Below are 19,518 nucleotides of genomic sequence, written 5' to 3'. Positions count from 1 at the left end.
AGTCGGAGGTGAAGAGGGAGTAGAGAACGGGCTTAGCACACAGCCCTGTGGTACACCAGTGTTGAGTGTGATGGACGTGGAGCAGGTGAAGCCAGATCGAACATTCTGAGGTCTGTTGGTCAAAAGTCCAAAATCCAGTTGCACATGGAGGTGTTGATGCCCAGGTCTCCAAGTTTGGCTATTAGCTTAGTTGGGATGACAGTATTGAATGCTGAGCTGAAGTCAACAAACAGCATGCGTGCATAGGTGTTCTTTTTGTCCAGATGTGTGAGCACAGAGTGCAGTGCCATGGAAACTGCATCCTCTGTGCTCCTATTGCTACTGGTAGGCAAACTGATGTGAGTCCAATGTGGATGGTAGAGAGTCTTTTAGGTGTGCCAGGACCAGCCGCTCAAAGCACTTCATTACGATGGGTGTGAGTGCTACAGGGCGGTAGTCGTTAAGGCACTTCGGGCTGGAGTGTTTTGGCACTGGCACAATGGAAGTGCATTTAAAGCATGTTGGTACAGCTGCTTGGGCAAGAGACAGGTTGAAAATGTCTGTAAAAAACCCCAGCGAGCTGCTCCGCACATGCTCTGAGTACGCGACCAGGGATGTTGTCTGGTCCTGCAGCCTTGTGCACGCTGATCCTGCTCAGTGCATTGCAGACATCTGTAGACGAGAGTGTGATTTGAGAATGGAAAAAGTTGTGAGATAATGGCAAGACAGAGGTCTTCAACATGGGATCCGTGACATCTAGGGGGTCTGCAGTGATAATGCAGGGGTCTGCAAATTATTTTTTTGATCTTAAACTAAGTGGAAAAAAAAATACCATATAAACTCGGCAAAGTAAATGCTAAGAAGCTAAAGTTCAGCTAAAATTTTCATTGTCCCTTCCACTTTAAAATGTATTGTAGTGCAGAGGAGGGCGGGGCCAGACTGGAACAACGCACGCCCGGTCCCCAATCTGCCTGATGGGCGCGCGTAAGGGATAAAAGGCAGGTGATGATGGTTCGAGAGAATGACATTGAGCTGCTCTGCGTTTATGTTTGTGTGTTTTTCGTTCAGTTTATTATTAAAACTATTATTTATATTGCCAAGCCAGTTCTCGTCTCCACCTTGCCCATTAACCGCTTTACATGTATGTAGTTGTGGCAGGGTGGAGGGCGGGGCCGGGTAGTGATCCTACACACCCGGTCCTGTATTAGGCTAATCAAGCCTCCTGAGAGGGATAAAGGTCGAATGCAGAGGATCGTGCGGGAGAGAGAGAGAGATAGTTTACGGACATGTCCGTCATATGTGTGTGTTTGTCTTTTGTTTAAGTTTTATATTAAACTATTATTTATATTGACAAGCCGGTTCTCACCTCCTCCTTTCCATTGATCCTTTTTCAGTAGTAAAATTAAAATGTATCATAAAAGCATTTGACTCGGTATATTAATGCTTATAATAATGGCTTTGAAATGTTGCATCATAGCAAAAGGTGTAAATACATTAGTATGGTATTACATGTATGCATATTATAATAGGCCATGCATAAAATGCAACACTCAAATTATATACAATATGTAACAGGAGGCTTCTTGTTTTCTTGCTTTCTTACATAAATGAATTTCTTAATTCAACTAAAATCAATATTTCATGTCAAATTTGTATTTATTGGGTGAGTAAAAACAATGAACATTGTACAGTGAGCTCATCATTGTTGCAAAACAAACCCCTTCATGAGTGAAACAAGACCTGGCCATCCTGAAAGTGCTAATTTTGTGATTATGACTGTAAATTATCCACTACTTATTTAATAGAAGAAGAAAAAAATTGCTACCACTTCATAGTCCACATATGGCACAGAATAATGCAAAAGACTTATGCCTGTTTGAGTAAAAAGTTTTTGTACCTTAATGCGTTCAAAGCCTGCTTCAATCCTCAGCTGCTCCACCAACTTCCTGGCCTGGGCTATGTTATTAGACATTCTCTGCCATCGGTTATCGTGTCACGTAAAAGGAGAAAATTCTACAACAAAGAAGATGCAACAAGGTTGAAACGTGGACATAATTTAAAGCACATATTGCTTATGGACAATGCATGTGATGGATGTATAAGATAAAATACTACTTGTGGTAGCCGCTTTCAAATTCACAGCATTTTTAGAGCACTTTAACAAAGCTTTGAAAGAGCACGTGCAAGGACAGCTGAGATTAATAAAAGAAATGTGTAATATCTGAGCAACAGGACATGTCTCTCAATAACTTGAGAAAGTCCAGCCTCTAATATGATTTAGCTTGGTAAATATCAGGATGGCTGTCAGACAGTGCTGGCCACCAGGGCTGGGGAGTAACAGGAAAACATGTAATACTAAATAAACTATATCCTGCTACAGTTACAATTTAAATCCCTGGTATTTAGATATTGTATTTGTAACATGTGTATTTTGTCTTACTGTACTGGCAGAGTTTTTATAGTCAAAACAAGTGAAATAAAATCTACCAGTGCTGAAGAAGTAATCCAAAGTATTTAGAATACATTACTGACCTTGAGTAATCTAACAGAATGAGTTACAAATTATATTTTACAGAATGTATTCTGTAATCTGTAGTGGAATACATTTCAAAAGTAACCCTCCCAACCCTGCTGACCACACAACCACCCAGAGACTTTACTTCCAGACCACCCAGTTCAGGAGAAGCATCAATCAGACAAACAGTACAAACGAAAACAGGTGCTGCTATCGTCTGAGGGCAAGTACACCAACTTATCTTCCCCCTTTTTTTTTTAAGACTACTACGACTTTTGTTCTAAACAACTAAAAACCTTAGTGTGTGCAAAACAGTTCAGAATAGGGATGGATCATGATGGTTAGTCGTCCAACAACCAATAAGTGAGGTTGACTATTTCATCTAGATTTTTATTACTTGTTTTGGTATTTTAAGCAACAATGTTTTAATTAGCATGCTGTAATTTAGCAGTTTAGCCGTTTACTTCGGTTTTGCTGGAAACGCTTAGTATCTGCATACAGTTGAACTCTAACCTTTCAAAGTATACTCCATTTGATGCCCTACAACTGCTATGTGATACTGGACTATTTATCTTCAAGAGTTTAGACCCACAAAAATGTCTCCATATTCCTTCAGACAAATGCAGGTATCTCCTGACCTCACTTGCGTTCTTGACGTGCACATCCACTGTTGTTGTTTCTACCTTCGTCTTCTGATGTTTAGCAGTGATTGCATCTTCTTCTAACACTTCTTCTTTATAGCAATGGTTCAGTGGTGAGTGTTGCCACTTTGTGGACCTACTAATTAGGGCAAATAATTCCAGGCACATATGCATTCTGCACATTCAGAGTACGTGCGGATAGAAAAATCATGCCGCACACACTCAGTGCTCGAACACTCTGCTGATGACGAAATTTGCGTTATGTGTCCTGTACACAGATGCGAAGCATTCGCGTCTGGTCGAAGTTTACTTTTGGTTTTAGACAGATTGCATAATAAAACCTTTCCAGAAAAGTTGCATCTATAAAGGGATGTTCTCTGTTCAATACAAGTTAAGGTCAATCAACAGCATTTGTGCCATAATGTTGATTACCACAGAAAATAATTTTGACTTGTTTCTTGTTAATTAAATAAAATACAAATAAATAGGGATGTTCTGATGCCATTTTTTGAGAACTAGTACGAGTATCGATACTTCATTTTTGGTACTCGCCCTTTTTTTGTTTTTTTTTAATTCCATATCAACACTTATTTCAATTAGGGATGCACCGATACGATACTTGGATTGGTATTGTCTCCGATACTGATGTTTTTAAACGGATCGGGTATCGGTCTGACGAGCCCGATCCAAATCTGATACTGTGTGTTAGTCATGTTCGTTAAAGTCAAGCTCCATAAAACCATAAAAACACCATTAAAGCAGTAAATATGACTCGTGCATTTTATTCAAAGTCACTTGAAGACGTGCGATAGCTCTGTGAAACACAAAAGGCTGTGCTTTCTAAGTAAATATATAAAATGCACACGCAGCTCCAGTACGTCAGTGAATGGTGCTGATCTGTTTACACACATTCGAGGCCATTTTTAGCCTTCACAGCGGTGCGCAACATTTGAGCGCTACTCGCGAACAACATGTCAGATGTAGATGCTCAATAGTTCGGTTCACTTATATGCATTTAGAACAGCACTGGAGGTGATTTTTTATTTATTTATTTATTTTTTAACCAGAATTTGAATAAGAAGTGAATTAAACTACTGTGAACTTGTCTACAAACAGACACACTTACAGGACTTCCTGGAGAGTTCAGAATGTCAAAATAAAAGCGTGAGGGATTAAAAGTTATAGGTGCACGATTGAGATATATTACAATTATAATATATTATTATTTGTTTCAAATTGTAGTAGTAGTACAGTAAATATTATATAACTTTACAGTAGTGATATATTTCTGTCATACGTTTTTCCTACAAATTTACTTTTCATTTTGACAGAGCTTTTATTTTGAAGTGTTTCTGTATTGTTTTGACCAAGGAGTTCTGATGTTATGACGGCAACTTCCCATTCTGGAAAAGCCGGTCGCTATGTGACTGAAAGAGATAATTAAATCACAAATAAGTATTCTGTATGTGCCATACTACAATGTGAATTTGCACTCTGTTTACTATCATCCGTTACAAACAGAGCTTGCGATGCTCATGGCAGTGTTTTCCCTGTATAAGGCAAGGAGGAGCTTTTAAAAAGGTATGAGAGCAGACAGCGTTAGCACAACACTCTCTCCACATTCACAAGTGCTCACATTTGAATTACATACAAACTATATATTTATCTCATTAATTGGCAGCTTTTGTGATTAAATAATCTCACTAGGACATAACGTGACTTTAATTTTTGGGCTGAATATTTACATAATGACATTCAAAATGTCAGATGTATCGGTTTTTGGTCTCTGAGCATTTTTATGAGTATGAGTGCCAGTACATGAGCCCAGTATCGGACTCGATACAGATACCAGTATCGGTACATCCCTAAAAAAAATAAAAGCAAAACTTGTGGTTACAGTTTGGCACTTACAATGGAAGTGAATGGGGCCAGTCCATTAACATTGGTAAACATATTGCATCAAGAGTACAGCCATGAGTCGTACAAATTATACATGTTAACGCGATTGTCATGTCTTGTGCTGTTTTTAAGCATCTGTCCACAAGTGCTGTGTTCAAGACACTGTGTCAAATACAGTCCAACTGTCAATAACAAATCAACATAGTTTGTTGACCAGTCAGCTCAAAAATAGTCATGAACATAATGCCGTCGGCACACCTTCTGCTGAGAATCTGTTGTAGTGTTGACAACTTGACAATATTGCTTTGAAACCCTTGCCTAAGGTAGCAGTGTGAAGTCATCTAGGTTTCATGTATAAACAGCGGTTTGCACAACACAAACCTTAAATACACAATCAAAACAATACCCCAACAACCTAAAAGGTCATTTTAAAAACCACTTACACCAAGATGTAAATTTTAATAACAGGACGCCCCCAGAGAGGGGAGTATCAAAGTAACCACACAAACCAAGGAAACACTGGAGGCAGTGAAAAGTTTCGATCTTTCTCGAGACAAACACACTCCTTATACGGCCCCCCTCCCTTTTTCTACACACTCCCAAACCTATGCTGCACCCCTCTCTTTCCAGGTCTTTCCTAGAAAGGCCATAGTGCTGAACAAGTTGCTTAGTGCCTGGACATTGTCTTCTCATGGCAAACACGGTCTCATTCATGATTCGGGGTGTTGCATTCCAGGAAAAGGCACAGCAGTCCTGCATGTATAATTGCATCAATCAAGAATACATTGGGATATTCATTCAAACATACAGTTCTCAAAAAGGGCAATGTCTCTCTGCATAGTTTTTTCCAACCATATCTTCATTTTTTTTTTAAAGAAAACCCTCATAGGAAAACTTTTGCTGAAAGGCACAAAATTTGGATACATAGTGCCGTTGTGTGTGCCAAGTATGCTCCAAGCAGGCTGCTGTAACTGAACCTCATTTGTTTATTCATTTACAAATTGAATTGAATAAAACTACTCCAACTGTGCGAATTACAGTATCAACTGTTGCAATTAATATGCTAGTTACTTTACTATTTAACTTACTATATAAGCAACTCAAACCTCAATTTGCAGCTATTAATGCTTATTAATTAATAATGCTTGTAGCTTGCAACTACAAGTGTGTAAGTAAAGTTGAAACTTTACAGACATTATTCTGTAATTACTTTTTCCAGTTAATCAAACAGCATATATTTGAATGATTTGAGTTTAAAACTCAAGCAGCATACAGTAGTTTAAAGCAATAAGCCACACTGCATTAGTGATTTTACCACAGGTACCTAATGAGCACCTAAAAGGGCCTAAAACTTCCTTAAACGTGGTAAAATCCTTGTAATACACAATCCATAAGTGGCTTATTGCATTTTCTTAAACAGTACCAACTACAATATGATGAATGACACAAATATTAAATGAACAGTTTAATTAAAAAATTTGAATAAACAATTCTACAACAAAGTGATGTAGTTCATTATCCTAACTGTAGACCATTTATGCTTGCCAAGCAATATAGCAACGTGCCATATTAATAGAAAATGTGAGGTCATAGGCATGAGTCTACCTACATTTTATAACGTGTTTGAATACGGCTCATCCAATCAGGATTTAGAGTCGGAACTATCCATTTAATAAATAAAAATGCAACAGTTCTGTGCTATTTAATTGCAGTTGCAAGGTAAAACTGGGATGCAAGGGGGGGTTACAGCATACAAGGCACACTTACTCTTTGAAAAGTAGGTTAAATCAAGGAGGGGCACAAAGTCACAATTTTGTCACAAGGCGCCACTGAGTGACTTGAACTCCCTATGGATCTTTGTTTTCAACTTGGAATCAGTCAGAAATATTAACTCATGTCCATGACTTACACACACCACTCCCCATTCTCTCGGTCTTCGCTGGAATCAGGCTCACATGCATTCCCACCCTCCTCTTTCACATAACTGCATAGTCTACAGGGCCAACGACTTTCTCCAAAACAGGCGTCATTATCTCCACTCAGTGGTATTCAAATCCAATGAGCAAGAGGAGGAGGAAGGGGGTATATGCAGTTTTTTCCCATTCGTTGGAAAACTGCACTCCACCCTTCAGCCCTTATGTTCTATTTTAAACCACTTCAAGTTCTAAGCTGTGCATATTCAATAATAATACAAATGTACCTGATATCATAAAATAAATACAACTTAGTAGTTCTAAATGTATGTGCAAGACCTGTTGGACTGGTGGAACTTGATTACCAGAGTTAAAATGAAAATACTTTTTTTAAAGCAAGCAAAATTGCAAATGAACTTGACAATAAGTGAACATCTGAGGGGACACACACTGCTCAGTCTGAAATATAATGCATGTTACCATAAAAGGACCATAAAACTAAATCTGACCACATTGATATTACCCTTAGGCATCTAAGAGTATTGATGCAGTATTCCAGGATGCAGCATGTAAACATCAATGTTCAAGTGAGAATGCAAAGTATGCATCACCCTAAGGCATTCTGTTTGGTCACAGTCTGCTTGTATACGTGCAGCTTTGCAGAGAGACTCGTTTCCTAGTTCAAAGTGAGGTGGGCGGCAGCTCCTGCCAGCTTTTCAAGCACCAGAATGTGGTATTAAATAAAAAAGCCCTCGCCTATAACGGACATCTGGTGGCACCGTGCCGGCTCACTCAGTAATCTCACCAAGCCCCAGAAACTTTCTAAATTCCCGCTCTTTGAGCTCAAGCGCAGCGCTCGGCGGGAAGACCCGCCGACTGTTGAAAACAAGGAGTATTAGAAAGAAAGAGGTGGAGAGAGAGAAAAAGAGCATGTGTTCAACAGGCCCTGACCAACGGCTCTTTGAGTCTAGCAGGGAAAGATGTCTCATAACGGTGACAGCCAATAAGATTAGAGCCCAGGTAATTATTTTGGCCATTGGAATTTTTGTCTGGTCATTATTTAACCTAATATTTTGTTTAGAGTCTGGGAGACCCTAAGGCCTTATTAATAGCTAAAAAACAAAAAACAAAACAAATGTAACTTCAAAGTATCAGGTTGAAAGTTCCTGATGTTTAGTAATCTTATGAGATCCACTTCAAAAGTCTTCCATAAAGACCCCATATATGAAACTTTAAACAATGCAATGAATTTTCATATACTAACATTCTCTGATTGGTTAACACAGTTTTCCCTCCCAGTTGTTTATTTCAAGTTTTTACTATTATTTTTCTACAAGGTGTTTTACTGGGTAAAATTGATCCACAGCAGAAACAATGTTACAATTTAACAGTAACAATTCTGGAAGCTGCATGTACATTTGTCACAGAACAGATGGGGTAAACTTTCGATAATATCTGATTACTGGATTTTGATTAAGTCATAGGAACATAAAAAAAAGTGGTGTGTATTTTTTGTTGATGTTAAAATAATTTCTCCTATCCTAGATTAATATGAAGAGACAACTATAAATAAGCCATTTGTAGGTTGATTTCCACAAAAAGTAAAAAAAAAAATGTGGTGCTATCAAAACATTGCTGTTTGTTTAAAAATTCCGATCTGCCTGGCACAGCAACAGTGGCTCAATTGTATGAATTTGGGGTGGGACCATCTGTTTAACTGACCAATGGTTGACAGGGAGAGTTCAGAAAACCTGTTTGACAACAGTAATTACTTTTTAGCAACGCTATTAGCAAAGAAACATTAAATTTCAACTTTAAAGGGAAAATCCCATTTTTATTTTACATTTACAGCATTGGGTCTCTGAGACCCCAAATATAAATGTACAGTCAATTTCAACATTACTCGAGGGTTAAAACTGTGAAACCGCTGCCAATATCAATCCTTGCTATGCTTGGTCAAGTTCATAATATCATCATAATATTCTGAAAATATCTTGGTACACAGATGCATAATTTCTCCTCTCTTCTATAAGCAGTAGTAAACACCACAGCGATTTCTGAATTTCTGGGAGTTTCCTTCATGTAACCAATGATAGAGTAATAATACTGCAGCACTGTGTGCAGTTGCGATTCCAAATGATCTACAATCATGACTGTTATGTTCCCCACCCCTCCTTGTTCCTCAGAGGCTCGCTCAGCTGCTTCAAGGCTTCTTACAAGAATCAGAAACCGAAAACACATACAGCTTGATCAGCTGCCAAACAAAATGCCAGAAGTGTTTTCCTCTGCTTACAGGACTTTACAGGAAAACAGCACAAGCTAGAACCAGAGGGAGGGGAAGAAGGAGGGAAATGAGGGGAAACGAAAGGAAAAGAAGGGACGTGGATGGGATTTTTCCATCTCCCAGCTGACATCATGTGACTACAGCTTGTGCACAGTGGGGTATCAGCATGTTTGTGTGCTTGTTTCTGAAAATGTCAGGGTTTGACCAGTGGGGGGAAACGGATGGATGTATGGAGAGACACAAATGGGGCTTTTCCACTGCACGGCTCGACTCAACTCTGCTCTGCTCACTTTTTGGGGGTTTTCCACTGTGGATAGTACCTGGTACCTGGTACTTTTTTAGTACCACCTCGGTCGAGGTTCCAAGCGAGCCGAGCCAATACTAAATGTGACGTCAAAACCCTGCAGATCACTGATTGGTCAGAGAGAATCGTCACTACCAGCATCACTGGATTTGCATCATGGGACATCAACCCCCTAGTTTTAAAGTCAACAAAGGCAACAAAGGCGATAGCAGTATCATTTGTTCACGCGACTTTCGAATTGTAAAAAGAAATGGCTGAGCGCAAAACCACACCATGGACAATAAACAAGGTGCAGATGTTCCTCTCGTTAGTAGCCGAAGAGAGAATTCAACGAGAACTGGATGGGGCAAAGCAACAATGACGATCAGCCTATAATCCCACCCACATTGTGGCAGCACTAAACTGCAGTGTAAAAGCAAGCTCAGAAAAGTAAAGCAAGCAGAGTCGAGTCAAACTGTAGCATGCAGTGGAAAAGTGCCAAAAGAGGCAGACAGACTGAGAGAAAAAGAGACAGCCTGGGTCTTGGTAAGGGACAAATAACTGAAGTGAAAGGAAATAGTTTAGACAGGCTTATACAATGTCTGCCCTGCAGACTCATTACAGTTACAGTTCTGGCAGACACGTGTGCCATGTTGCAAATTGTCTGATATTGCAGAAATGTGAACAAAGCGCAACAGTGACTACCCATTTTCAGCTGCCTTGTTTCCGGTAAGTATTTTTCCCCATTCATTTTGTCCAGAGGGACTTAAAAATCTTCAACAAAGACTTTTAGGCCATGAACCAAATCAGTGGAGAGATAAATGAAAACAATTCAAACTTTGAATTGAAGCAAAAAAGTATGGTAAAAATCATACAAAAGGTAGAATGTGTGCTTAACGTCCTTTATAAGAGAATGAACTACATTCCCATTGTGAATGAAATAATCAAAGAAAACATATAAAACTATTGATTTATTGTTTTTGTTATAAGTGTTAAAACAATATAAGTTTAGTGCAAAGTATTCAGATATGTGCAAATATGTACATATATGAGTTAAGGGAGACGACTCAATTACGTTATTTGCAGTGCAAAATAAAGTTTCCAGTGGATGTTGGGCTCTTTTGATTCAATTCTCTGATTGGTGGATCTTTCTTTTCAGGACCAAGGGTAGTGTAGTTCTTCAGTGGGAATTTGGTTATTAAATATGGTTTTGTTTTATAAAGTTGAAATAATGCTGACTGAAGGCTTTAAAATAATATTCCCCCAAAATGTCACCCAAAAATGAAAATTCTCAGATCATTTACTCACCCCTCATGCCTTCCCAGATGTGTGAATTTCTTTCTTCTGCAGAACCTGAATGAAGATTTTTAGAAGAATATCTCAGCTCTGTAGGTCCATTCAATGCAAGTAAATGGTGGCAGAACTTTGAATCTCCAAAAATCACAAAGTAATCCATAAATCTGCAGTGGTTAAATCCATGTCTTCAGAAGCGATATGATAGGTGTGGGTGAGAAACAGGTGAATCTTTAAGTCATTTTTATTATAAATCTCCACTTTCACTTTCTTATTCTTCTTTGGGGGGGCGTTTCACATTCTTCATTCATATTGCCACCTACATGTTGGGGCTGGGGAAAGGTGGAGATTTATAGTAAAAAAGGACTGTAATATTGAGATTAAGATTCAAATTTCTGGCCACCCCACAATTAACTTGCATTGTGTGGACCTACAGAGCTGAGATATTCTTCTGTTCAGCAGAAGAAAGAAAGTCATGTGCATCTGGAATGGCATGAGGGTGAGTAAATGACGAGAACATTTTCATATTTGGGTGAACTATCCCTTTAACAGGAGCATACATCATTGATTAACAACCTCAACGATTTCTCTATGGAGAAAATGAATGAAATTTTTACTTCCAGAGCACTACTGTTGCTGTCTATTCTGGGAGTGTTTTCTGTGGCCTTTCTTGAAGAGAGTCATAATGTAAATATGTAGGCTTAAAATTGTATTATTACTGTTATGATGATGAATTCTTAGGTTGAATAAATTGGGGACATGTGTAAAACACCTCACATAACATTTGATCAGACACGTGGAGCTGGCACTAACTGTGGTGCATCACTCCATGGTACAAACAACACCCTGTAAAAACTTGTTTGACAGATAGGCGGACAAAAGAGGGAGTTGAGAAGATCTTTGTTAGTGTCTGAATCACTCAAGTTAAGCCACTTTATGATAATTCCATTAAATTATCATACAGTGAAATAACTGATAAGGAAATAATTAAGCATTTGCTTAAATAGTTAGAGGAATTGCTGGAATGTTGTCCGATACAATTTGGACAAGAAACTCTTGTTTTGATAAATCCTGTTTTCACAACAAGTGAAAACCAGAAATACTCTTATACTAATGCAAACAACATACAATAGTGAACTTACTGTGTTCACTATTGGCAGAAACCAGTAGGTACCTGCAGACAATGTTTAAACCATTTGAAATTTTCCTTACTGTTTTGCAGAAATAAAATGAAAATGGCCAGAAATTAAAGACAATGGGAGACCAAGTGTCTTTGAATCAACGACTTCTAAAGTTCTCTATAACAGCAACAGATACTGAAAATAGAGCCAGAAATGCATATAAACATGTTTCTCCAGTGCCTTTGGAGGCGGCACACATTTTGCAGACTCTGCAAAGAGGCCAGAGTGATGTTAAAACGTGGACTGGTGCGGACAAAGAAAAATTAACCATAACCTTTCCCCTACCAGGTCTGGAATAGAGGTGACAAACCCCTGAGGTCAGGAAGTGCATCAATTCAAAACACAAAGAGTGTGTGTGGGAGAGACACACCTTCTACAGATCTACTTCATGGGTCATTTTATTTGATCACGAATGTGTGAAAGTTATGCATCAGAAAAAGGAAGAAACTAGGTATAAGCACGAAGCAACATGTTTCCTGCAATGACGAAACGAATGACATGAAAACAGGATTTAGAAAAATGTGAGAAGCTCTTTTGTGGCCGTGCTCTGGAAAGTGTACAAGCTGATAAGAATCTGCAATGGAACAAAAAAAATCTACTGTCTCTTGCCCTCTTCCTATTCTGAGAATTGAGTATTTATGAGACTGCAGAAACCATAACAGCCATTTCATGATTTATGATGAACTGCCAGGAGACCCTTTGAGACTGGGAGAGTATAGAAGCAGAAGACGTAGATCAGTAATGTTTAACTCCCTGGGTCACTCATGCAAACACGTGTTTCCAGCTTGATGTGTGTGCCGTGCACATTGGACACAAACAAGTCTTTGAGGCATTAGTCAAAGCCAGGTGCATAGCAATTAACCATTGTGATCAGCCAGCAGAGGTAGGCAGTAAACAAGTATACTGGGCAGAGCAAGGAAAGTGACTAACCAGCCACTTTCTCAACAGCCATCTTCCTCCCTTGGCTGTCTCCTTTTAAGGGCAGAGGAAGTTGAATAAACGGAAGTGGGGAACTCCTGAGGGGTGCAACGCAGCTTCCAGTAAGTATGAGTGGCACTTATCTGGGAGATTCTGAGCAAACGCACCCATTACCAAATATAGCATTAGGTTTGTTTGCCTGCTCCAATAACTGAGCAGACATTTAAGATGGAAATAGCTCTGCACCATGTTCCACATGCATAATTTTAAGCTTAGGCATGTAGTGAAAGGACTGGCCATGTTCTCCACAATGTTTACCATCTTCCAAAGCTGTGCCAGCTCTGAGTAGTATGGAGACTCTGAAAGTAGCTGGACGAAGATAAATGGATGGGACTGAGTTGAGACAACATGGTTTGACAGCTGAGAACACTTGGCTGGATCTGTCCTTGCAGGAATGTACATGCGTGGAGGTTGGGAGATATTCCAGATGACTTAAGGCACAGTCGGTCAAGGCAGCCCATGACGCAAGAGCACTGCACATGCCTTCACTCTTTTGCCCCTAAACCTTCTGATAAAAAATACAGTACTTTTGGGACACTGGTCCACTTCTAACTTAAAGGGACAGTGCACCCAAAAATTAACCCCACCCCCTCCCTTTCTCTTTAATCTGATATTATAGCATCAGGATGTGACAGTGTGCAGTGTGATATGCAGCGGTAGAGAGCTTGTCTATCTCTCCAAACAGCCCACTAGAATGACCTGTGTGACATCTTTCAAGTGACAAAGTTCTGCTATCTGCCTCCCCCACTGAACACTGCTGCTTTACTTGAATGTGCATGCCATGACGCACATAATGCATGTCTGGTAAAAGATCTATATATAAACAGGGGAGACGTAAACACAGTTCTACACATAGTTCAGCTAACGCTCTCCCTCCCTTGCTCAAATGTGAAAACAGATCACCTAAACAACTATGCATGTCCATCAGAGAGAATACCAATAAACTTGTAAAGGGATGGTTCACCCAAAAATGACAATTCTGTCATTATGTACTCACCCTCATGTTGTTTCAAACTTTCTTTCTTACATGGAACACAAAAGGAGAAGTTAGGCAGAATGCTAGCCTTCATCACCATTTACTTTCATCGCACCTTTTTCCCACACAATGAAAGTGAATGGTGTCTGAGGCTAACATTGTGTCTAATATACTGTTTATTTTTTTAATTCCACAGATAAAAGTAAGTAATAAAGGTTTGGAACAACATTAGGGTGAGTAAATGATGAAGATGATGCGGGCAACATACAGCATACATGCATTATGCCACATTTTGTGAAATATATTTAGCTTCCGATACAGAAAAGTGCCTGTTTATCCCCAATTCTTTTTGTCCCCATCTGCAATGTAATGCAAACATGAGCTAAAAGGAGATCTTTGGCCATTGTGCTAAACAACGCTGTTTTCCATTCAATGCAAGTCAAACTTTCAAGCTATAAAAAGTAACTAAATGCAGGATAGAAGTAATCCATACGACTAATCCTGCCTTTATGTCAATTTTGGAGCTTGAAATTTTGGACCCCTTTGACTTGCACCAAGTTTGGTCAAACGAGATGCCATGAGAGTGAGTAAATGTTGAGAGAATTATCATTTTTGGGTGAACTATTCCTTTAAGAAACATGCATCCAAGCCCCCTTGGGAAAATGTATTCCTTTAGTACACTTGTACTGGCAATTCTTAAAGTTGAATCATCCATGATCCTTTAATGATGATAGGTTAATTAATATGGAGCTCAAGCCGATCCAAGACTGGTCCAAGCATGTTTATATTTCAGCTCGATAAGGGCAGTCAAACAATCATGAACAAGTCATGATTGTCCAGGATGGGCATTTCAGACCTAGCTGGAGCACATGGAATCAATTGCACATGACTGTAATGGAGACAAATACTGATAATTACTATGGTGGGAATGGAGGTAGCTGTAGTACATTTACATTTACATTTATGCATTTGGCAGACGCTTTTTATCCAAAGCAACTTACAGAGCCCTTATTACAGGGACTCATTACAGGGACAATCCCCCCGGAGCAACCTGGAGTTAAGTGCCTTGCTCAAGGACACAATGGTGGTGGCTGTGGGGCTCGAACCAGCATCCTTCTGAATACCAGATTACCAGTTATGTGCTTAGACCACTACACCACCACCACTCCCCGTAGTAAAGTGACCATTTACTACTGCTGACCATGAGGAGAGAGAATGGGAGGAACGGTTTACTCTCTGTGTCTGCCAACCTAAAACAGCAGGTCGTAAGAGAGATATATGGCAGGGAACTTCACACCTCTCTCGTGAAACTCTGTAAAGCAGGCGGTTCACATGCATAGCAAAGAGGGCACTGAGAGGATCCCTGGCCTGGTCCCCGCTGGCACCCAGCTGAGAGGGGCTGCTGCAGATATCAGCTGCACAGGTGTCAAAACTCGCTCCCTCTTTCCCAAACAAGCCTCCCTCAGTGCAATGAGAGTAATGCCTTCTCTAGCACATGTGCCCCTTGAATAGAAATTGCATTGGGAACTATTCACAAGCAACAATCTATGCAGAAGCTCCTGGTATGACCAGCTAGCTATGTTATATAAATCATGAGCACATGTGATCAGGTGTGAAGAATTTGTTCATGCTGTTGTATTGTTGTTTCAATGAGTTAAAGGCTGGCAGAAATAGAGGCAGTTCCTGTAAGTGATAAAATCAATGCACTAATATCATAAATGCAAAATTTTTCCTTGACCTGAAGGAAGTCATAAACAAATGAAAAAACAAGCTGCATTTTAGTCTCTACCACTATTGCTGGGCTACATGCCAGGAATGCTTCTATGTTTTATATAATAAATGCATGATACTGCCATATTGGCCTTGTATGTACAGGTACATGTCATTTTCTATGCATGGCTATTTTGGCATTGATCAAACCCATGATAACTTGTTTTCTCCCACAAGAGTGATGTATGAGTGCTGAACCTTTGGCCCTGGTTTGCAGAACAAGTCTCACTGTTGGGAAGCCACACCTCTTCCCTCTAGCCTTCCCCGTGTTAAGGATGTTAACACTGTGTGGAAAGGCCCTTAAATTAGGTCAATGCTCCGGAAGCTTAACCAAACTTGTTTAAGTATTAGAGGAAAACTCCATCTGTCACCAACAACGACAAAGAGTCTAGCTCACGACAAGACTAATATCTGACTACTTGCCATGCCTGTAAGGGTATTTACACTATAATTAGTAATTGCATGTAAGAGAGCCTGGCAACAGAGATTGTTATTTCAATGTTGGGCTGGAGGACTGAGAAGTGTTTTGGTCTGTTGGTGGCAAAACACCCAGGTGTCAGCTGCAGCACCCCATTCCCGTGATAACTCTCTGGGGACAGAGATTGGGGTGGATTCCGCTGTCTAGTCAAAAGAAGGGTCAACTTGTGTTCAGACTTGGGTCAAAGTTGAAGAGTCTTGGGTGTGAATGATCATGGATTAGTGCACGGCTAGCCTCAACACACCTACTTTTCAAAACCAATTTCTAACATCTTTAAATGTGAAAAAGCATTTAATTTAACATGGAAAATTTTCCAGAAAAAAAAATGGCAAGTGTAACTTGTGCTTTGCAGTCAAAAGTGAATCCGTGCATTAAGGAATACTAACATACTGCTTATGGCTGATTTATATTTCTGCGTTGAATCCTACGCCACAACCATAGTGTTGGTCAAGGGTGGTTTGGATTTACAGTTCAGCATCGGTGTGCCTGCGTCATTCTGCAAGTACACAGCAAACTGCTAGTATATTGACCGAAAATTCCTGCAGTTTTGAAATAATTATACATTTTATAAATAAACAAAAGCACTGCAATGTTGAGATTTAGGTAAATATTTTATATTATATAAGTTGACTTCAGATTGACATGCAGATAGAAAATAAATTAGCAACGCACCGATCGTTTGGCCACCACTACAGATAGGCCGATCTTCATCTTACACTGTGTCTAGCGATGGGCAGTAGCTTCGCTACAAATAGCAAAGCTGTTAGCTTAAATACATTTTTGAGTAGCGAGGAGGTAGCTTTGCTAGTTTTTAAATCAAGATTTTTACTATCATCAGTTTTGAATCGGAAATAAATATGTAAGACTCAAATTAATCACTCATCCGAGTAGGTACTTTACAACTAATTGGTCAACTGTGATAGCAAAGCAGTCTGAATTGGATCGCGATTCACTCTGAATGACTCAGAAAGCTCACACTTATGCTGCTGAATCATTTGGTGCATGCTCTCACTTGGCAACAAGCTCATGGAATATTTTAAAATATTGTAAATAAAAATAACGCGGGTTGCTGTGGATCTACAATCAAAGGGAACCAAACCTGCAAATGCATACTGTAATTTGCCAGTGATGAAGAAGGTTTATGAAGTTCAACAGCTTGGGAGCGACCACTGCGGGTTAAGACATTTTACCACCAAAAGTGTATCAAACATTTAACAGCCTACATGAAAACACATAAAAAAGTACCATGGCATTACCATGTTTTTTTTGGACATGTAGCATTACGTGGGGGCACCACGTAAAGTCAATTATATATGCAAATGGTAATCGTTTATGAAATTACAATGGTAATACCATGGTATTCTTTGAAGTGCTTTGAAGCACCGTGTAAATACAGAATAGTTCATAAATATGGTAATTGCATCTCACAGTACCATGGTATTACCATCTGATACCATCAGCTATCACATTGTTATTGCCCAGATGTGCTCACACACATAGCCTCTTGATCATAAGCTAGTACAGAAATACAACAGCTAGACACAGAATTACAGGATAAGATGAATAGTTTGTAAACAAGTTTTTAAACAGTAAAAAAAGGAAAGGTAATTCAAATGGGTATGGGTGTGTAGAAGTTGTAGTATAAATATGAAAAATAAAATGTAAAAATTCAGATTTTTCATTTTGAACACATGAGTTTGTGTAGGTAGCATGTATAAATATGAATTTACATGTTTTTTACAGGCACATACATTACATATAGCACCATTCTGTATAATGCATTGCACTATACTGTACTATACTGTACCATGGCTTAGATAAGAATAGACAGCACAGTCAACAAATGTCTAAAATTATTATTTTTACAGTATATTAAAGGCAGCATCTCAATAGCCAGTTCAGAACAACTTTATTTTGTCCGAGGGTGTCACACAATTTTTTTAAACATCACAATTATTATCGCAAGTTGCTACCAGTTCATATTTCACACTAGAAAACTTTGGGATACAGTTTTCCAAGATGTGTGCTTTTGGCAAATGCAGAAGGTCATCTGGGTAATCTATACATACAGCATAACATTTGCATGGAGTATTTGAATACCACGCACGGCTTACATACTGCAAAACTATTTTTTAAATGAGTTATATAGTAAAATGTCATCGCGAACACTGTGCTCATAGCAAAACAATGCAAAACAGTCCATAATTCCCATGACCAGTGAAACGCTTAACAAAAAGCCTGTATTTGGATATCAGCTGGCTTACACATAACAAAGTGGAGTTCCTCGTAAAGGCAAGCGATAACATGAAAAATATTCAGGTTCATGAAGTTTTGAGTTTAAGGTATAATAATGTGGCAGAAGAAGCAGGACAGACAGACAGACAGCAGCTTACTCAAAGTACACTAGGTAAGTGTACACCGATTATGCTATCAAATCAAAGAATTACTATTAAACACTGTTTGTTATGTCCTAAAGTAATCCTGATGTACATACAGTCCAATTCCTATTAATTTCCTGTAACAATTTCTTTTAGACTACACAATCAACTCTTAAAGGAACAGCGAACAGCTGACTAAGCTTTTGCTTTCCGAGAAATCATTAAAATTCCAGCAAGAGGAACACTGCATTCCTGCAGCTCATCAGTTGCTCACTGGAGCTTTTTTTTTTCTCATTCAAACCATGCATTTATCCTTTAACCATCAGTGTAGAGTAGACATGGATGAAAACTACTATGCAAATGCACAGGACTATGCAAACAAAGCACAGGCCAAGAGATGGGTCTCCTTGATTACAATTTCATAAAGAAGACACATACAAAAACATTTGCTAGAAAATACTCTAGAATCCTGAAAAAGTGTGTGATGTGTAGACTAATAAATTGGCATTATACAATACTATATAGGCAGAGGAGGGAGTGAGATGGAGGTTCTGCTGTACAGTGCACAAGCAGAGAATGTTCAATGCGAGCCCTGCCGAGAAACATGCATTGTAGTGGGCCATGCACACACCCCCTCCACACATGTAGGCGAGAGTGGGTGCCTGATCTATATGCTAGGGAGTACTTGAACGCAGCAAACCATCCACTGAAGAAAGGAGGTAGAGGCAGGTGGGAAAGAGGGATGGAGAAGTACAGCAGCAACCGTTACTCACATTCTCCCACGTGACATTCCTTTTTAAACAACAAAAACGACAGCAAGTTAAGAGTGGCAGGAATGAGGCCAGCATTTCAGCTAAACAGGGATTTCTGAATGCTGAGGAGCGTGTGAGGGGGCGGCAGTGAATATAACACAGATAATCAGCACAGAGCATGGCAGAAGAGCCCTTGAT

At 39.3% G+C, this 19,518-nt stretch overlaps 1 protein-coding gene across 4 annotated transcripts in view; it reads right to left on the bottom strand.

The window, feature by feature from the left end:
* Window positions 1-19,518, bottom strand: part of LOC127644671 (guanine nucleotide-binding protein G(I)/G(S)/G(O) subunit gamma-7-like) — a 50,046-nt gene that overhangs the window by 5,055 nt on the left and 25,473 nt on the right. For all 4 annotated transcript variants that reach the window (XM_052127977.1, XM_052127976.1, XM_052127980.1 and 1 more), the window contains exon 3: window positions 1,877-1,992. In XM_052127977.1, coding sequence (XP_051983937.1) covers window positions 1,877-1,951 — 75 coding nt within the window. In that variant the 5' untranslated portion in view covers window positions 1,952-1,992. The remainder of the gene's footprint in view (window positions 1-1,876; window positions 1,993-19,518) is intronic.

Source organism: Xyrauchen texanus, chromosome 6 (genome assembly GCF_025860055.1).
Source record: "Xyrauchen texanus isolate HMW12.3.18 chromosome 6, RBS_HiC_50CHRs, whole genome shotgun sequence".
In the NCBI taxonomy this organism is placed as follows: domain Eukaryota; kingdom Metazoa; phylum Chordata; class Actinopteri; order Cypriniformes; family Catostomidae; genus Xyrauchen; species Xyrauchen texanus.
The sequence above is the reverse complement of the archived record's forward strand: the minus strand, read 5'-3'. Positions and strand labels throughout refer to the sequence as shown.